Source organism: Geospiza fortis, unplaced genomic scaffold (assembly GCF_000277835.1).
Source record: "Geospiza fortis unplaced genomic scaffold, GeoFor_1.0 scaffold173, whole genome shotgun sequence".
NCBI lineage: Eukaryota > Metazoa > Chordata > Aves > Passeriformes > Thraupidae > Geospiza > Geospiza fortis.
The window spans coordinates 991,397-996,848 of NW_005054334.1; the positions used below are offsets into that span (position 1 = coordinate 991,397).

The following is a 5,452-nucleotide window of genomic DNA, read 5'->3' on the forward strand; positions in this document are numbered from 1 at the left end:
CTTCAGGTAATCCTGTCCCTCTGCAGAGGCAATCCTGGCACACGCCAGCTGGCGATCGTTCACTATGATTTTGTCCCGTTTCATAGCTTTTTCCATAGCCACCAGTGCATCTGGAAAATAAACACAGTAAGTCTAAGTGACTTTCTTATTTTGCTGCAATCTTTGAGATTAACAGGGTGTCTGTAATTTATATCCTAAAACTGAACTCATGTGTCAATGGCCAAGCCCAAGGCTATTTCTCAAATGCAAAAGCAAATCTGGGGCAGAATGTTATCAACTGTTTGCAAACAGCTGATCAGGCAATTCAGGATCCTCTCAGCAATTCACTGTAGGAAATGCTCTTTGGTGCTGGGGTTTGCTGTCAGTGACAAGACCACGCTGAGGAGTTTGCCTCACTCAGGTAGCTACACCAGTCAGATCATACCTGTGGCAACCTGGTGGCCCAGCCCTCTGCTTCCACTGTGGATCATCACGCACACCTGCCCTTTGTGGTCAATGCCCATTTTCTTGGCAGCATATTCGTTGTAAATCTCATCCACCACCTGGATCTCGGCGTAATGATTTCCGGCTCCCAGGGTCCCCAGCTGCCAATCACAACACATTGATCAGACAGGGAGCCTTTGGGAGCACAGGGGAGAGCTACAGCAACAGGCAATAGGGCAAATTGCTCCAGCAAGGTTTTGGGTTTAGAAAAGGATTTTTTGGGGAAAAATATTCCCATGTAAACTGCAAGGAAGTAGAACTCAGTAGCACCACCACTTTCCATTTTGTTCAGATTTGTAACTACCTGTGGTGTTGGAACAAGACTGTGATTAAACACGAGGAGCCGAATCTACATACAGACTGTGCTGCCACTTTTTTCCAACTTAATTTGGCCTGGATGGGAAGAGTATAGCGTATTGAGACTAGTTTGTACAAACAAAGCAGACAGGCTTATAATCAGTTATAACTCCACAAAGGAGTTACAATAGCTTGTTAATTATGTACTTAAAACTTTCCAGTAGATTAAAACAAGATATTCCATTTCCAAGCCCAAATTTTTTCAACTCTGTAACAGATGATCACTTATTTGCAAGGCAAATGTGAAAATTGGGAATGTAACAAGTTTAAAGTGCTGTAATTTTGCACCACCCCAATTAATAAAGAATAATATCAATTAATACCAAGAATGTACAAAAAAGCTTTACAAATATGCCATTTGTATAGCCATCTTGAATTGTTCCACACAGAGCAGTGTGAAATATATCTAGAAATTAATTCATACTATATATAGAAATTAAATCCAACTCTTAAACTGCGATTCAGTTATGAGCTAGTTCCATTTATTAGTGTATCTTTTCCTGCCCTGCTATTAACTTGCTGAGCAAACATGGACGAAAGTTGAACAACACAAAGTTGCCTTTCTCTTAAAAAGAAAATGCATCTGGATGTGGAAATGCTATCCAATACACCTTCCAGTACCGGACATTAACAGATGAAAACTTGATGGCCCCAGAGACCTTGGGTAAGCCCAGTATTATTCTCCTCTGTTGCAGCTTTGTCAAGCATTATTCAGAACCGACCTCACCATCTCACCTTTCCCCCTGCCCAGAAACGCTAGAGTTTCAAGAAAAGACACAGAATTAGAGAACTACTCTCTAACATTTATATTTGAACCCTGGGAGCATGCACAGCCCCACTGAAAGGTAACATTACCTGAGGCAGGCCCCTTTTCTTAGCCCTTGAAGAGACTTTGTTGGGGTCGGCCTGTAGCATTCTTCCATATTCCTCACAGTGCTCCTTGTCCTCTGCCCAGGCATAGCCCTCTCGGAGAGACCAGTCCACACCCATCTCCAGTGCCTCTTCCAAATCCCTGCAATTACCAAACACCTACACATAAGATGATTATCCTTGGATATACTCAAAACTCTACTGGATATGGCCTTGAGCAACTTGATGCCTTTTGTTGGCAGACCTAACTTTAGATTTAGATCCTTCCTGAAAGGAGTTGGGCGAGATAACCTCAAAAGATCCCATCCAACCTGAATTACTCTATTATGTTATGGTCAGCCCCCAACTCTCCTAAAAATAAGTACAGCTTCTTAATACTTCATGAAAGCCAAGCTCTACAAATATATTAACTTTTGGCACCTCATCACTTTTTCCTCTTTGCTGGGTGGGAAAGATCCTATTTTCTATCTATAATCCTCTCTTTCAAAAAAGACCTTTATGTTCATGGAAGTTTTCAGAAGAAATGAGAACCCAGCAATAACCTTTAAGGGCTTTAAATGGCGGAGGAAAGAGCAGACCGTGCATTGATGATTATGTCAGTCCTAGTAAGGCACATATGCAGAAAGAACAGAAAGCATTTTAGAATTACTTTTCCTTTCTTAAGTCTCTCACTGATGAATCTTGCATCAAAACAAACAACAGAGATGTCCCCTCTAGTGATGTGTGCACAAAGTCATTCTCTTACTTGGCATTCATAGGGATGACGCCTTTGGAGCCAACACCAACAGGAATGTGGTCAAACATAGCCTGGGCAAGCTGTTCTTTCACAGGCTGCACATCACTTTCATCCAAATTTGTCCGCAGCAAGCGGACACCACAGTTGATGTCAAAGCCGACACCACCTGCAAGTGGAGAAAGAGCCATGTCAGGGAGCATGTTCTGAAGGCTGCAATCTCACTCCTTTTCCTGTGACACAATACTGGGGCAAAAAAAGCAGAACTGTACTAAACTTCATTTTAACAGATTTACATGAAGCCTCAGACTTCAAGACATAGCTGTATGATTGCCTACAGAGCTCTCCATTTACAAAGTTACTCCAGCAAGCTGACAAAGAGAAGTGGACACAATTATAAAACACATTGCCCATAGAAAGCAGAGAGAATGTTCCTGTTCCGCTGCCTAAGGTCAGAAGAAAAGTAACAGATCTTAGAATGGCTCCCTGATGTAAAATGTTCTTGAAAGCAGTATCCAGAAGTAAGTTTTTTTTGAATCTTCACTGGAATAAATAATAAATAGTTATAAGAAGCAATAAATACTTATAAGAAATGCTAAACTTCAGTTCTTGATATTTTGCTCAACTATTTATAATAATAAATTCTATAAGGCAATGCCAAATGTGAAAGATAATCATGCCACCTTTATTATGAAGGTTCTGCTATTACTAATGTTAGAAGGGAGATACCAAACTAAGAGACTTTGGGTCTCAGTCAATCAGGAACACTTGAACTGATCAAAGCAAAACTAAAACATGAGTATCATGTTTCATGACAGCCACACAAGCTTCAGACTGTCAGTAACAAAAGATCTGGGTGTTTACTAAAAAGACAGACATAATGTAAAGTCATGTTTTAAGTGGAGAAATATCCTCAAAAGATGTTTTCAAACTACTCAAAGAAGCTAGTCAGTTCTTTTTCAATCTGGTGAAACAACGTCAAAGACTTCAGAACTGAGGGATATCACAAGTTCAAGCTGCAAACACAAGGGCAATTCTCCCTGTACTGTTTAGCTCTTCTCAGCGTAATGACCCGCTCCATAAAGAATAAACACTCTAAGTGCAAGAATTAAGCACCCCTTAACTCCCTGTAATTCTCATATTTTTTGCTTTGTTTCTGAATGTGAAGTACTTTTATGCCATCCCAGGTATTTCTCAAAGCAGGTTAAGTCAGTCATCCTTACCTGGTGAAACCACTGCTTCAGGATCACTCATATCAAAGGCAGCCATGTTGCCAATAGCAAATCCATAGCCAGAATGGACATCTGGAAGGCCTATTGATCTCTGAAAGGCAATTTTAAACCTTTATGAAACTCAATGCTTGCAGAGTAGCCCTGGTTATACTATGCCTTGTGGTAGTGGTTGTCATATTTGCAAACAAATATACCAAAAAGAGAACGGATGTTCAGATGTAGGTGAATACATCAACTCAGGTAAGGGTCTAATCTCCTGCATTTACAGAACAGTCAAAAAAAGCAGAGACCAGATCTCTGAAGCAAACACCCTGTGACACCCAGAAAGTTACCAGAAATTGGAACTTTTCAGTATCTGTTAAAGTGCTACCACACACTGAAGTGAACAGTACTTTTGAATGGAATTCTTTGCTTCTTCTGCCTCTCCTTGACATCACCAAGAAATCCTTGGTTTGGAGAGAAAAAGTTAAGATCTGAATATGTAGATGATTGTAGCATCTCTTCTACAAACTACCAGCCAAAATCCCCATTTTAGAAGGTTGTTACTATTCTACCTTACTCCATTTTGGCCTGATCCCTAAGGCATTTAATAGCATGATGGTCTGCCTTTTACTGCATCCATAAATTCAAAACTTCTGCAAAGAGAGACAATTAAAATATCTGTTATTTTTTACTTATTAATATATGCAACATTGAATGTGAAAAAGATAATTTCCACATTGTATTTTGCACTTCTTGAAAAGGTAAGCATCTTCCTCCTGAATCATTATATCTGACGCTTTGCTTCCAAAAAGGCACAGGATGAGGGAAGTCAGTGTTCAGTGCGTGTGAAGGGTCACTACTCACATGAGGCCAGTAATAGTAGTACAGACAACAGTACCACCTCCTGCTCTGTCCACACTTCTCCATGTATTCCAGAGCAGAGGCAATTCAAAACCAACAAGCAGTTAGTATGAACAGTGGGGAAAGGTGGCTCAAGAGGCTGAAATAGCATGAAAAGCTCAATGTCAAAAGACAAGCAATGAAATAAGTGGCTACTTCTCTCTCTGACAACTTAGTTTTGCAGCCTGCCCTTGCAAGAACTCCTTACTCAGACACAGGTTCCTAACACACAAACTGCCTTGAGAAGAACTTTGGTCCATACCTCTTCTCATGAGCAAGTTTCCATTTAGAATGCAATAATCTCAGGCAAATGGGAACAGAAAAAGAGCAGATTTTTCAAAGCAGATACTCACATGAACAATGCCAGGCAATGCAGCCACATTCCCAATCTGTTTCATAGCAGGCAGGAAGCCACCCGCACCTAAAAAAGATTTTTTTAAAAAAGTAATCTGATAATTTACCATGATAATCACAATGAAACACTTTCTAAAGAGGCTGTTTAAAACACTGGCAAAAAAGAAGTCAGCCACCAGCAAGACTTCTAATCTGGTATAAAGAGCCTGGCATTGTGCACAAGCTGCAGTTTCATTAAATGCAGTGTTTATTTCACTGAAGACCAACTTCTACTGTTTGTACCCATAGTGTGAGGTCTGTGCTAACAACAGCAGCGTGCTCCCCCCAGCCCAGCTGGCGGATGAGATCCAGCCCTGAACTCCAGCCCCACAGCGAACAGCCCCAGGCAGTACACCCCCCCGGGAACTCTGGGAGCGGCATTCGGGGAACACTCGGAGCGCAGAGCGCGGCCGGCAGTGCTGGCACAGCCCGCTGCCGCCCGCGCTGCTCCCGGCCGGCAGTGCTGGCACAGCCCGCTACCGCTGCCGCCCGCGCTGCTCCC

The 5,452-nt window shown here is 41.8% G+C and overlaps 1 protein-coding gene across 1 annotated transcript in view; it reads right to left on the minus strand.

The window, feature by feature from the left end:
* RTCB (RNA 2',3'-cyclic phosphate and 5'-OH ligase) overlaps positions 1-5,036 on the minus strand; it is a 10,292-nt gene extending 5,256 nt beyond the window's left edge. The window contains exons 1-6 of the mRNA XM_031057743.1: positions 4,911-5,036; positions 3,667-3,766; positions 2,456-2,612; positions 1,696-1,852; positions 425-584; positions 1-110 (exon numbers count right to left, since the gene is read on the minus strand). Of these exons, the coding sequence (XP_030913603.1) occupies positions 1-110; positions 425-584; positions 1,696-1,852; positions 2,456-2,612; positions 3,667-3,766; positions 4,911-5,021 (795 nt within the window). The 5' untranslated portion in view covers positions 5,022-5,036. The remainder of the gene's footprint in view (positions 111-424; positions 585-1,695; positions 1,853-2,455; positions 2,613-3,666; positions 3,767-4,910) is intronic.
* Positions 5,037-5,452: the final 416 nt, after the last annotated feature.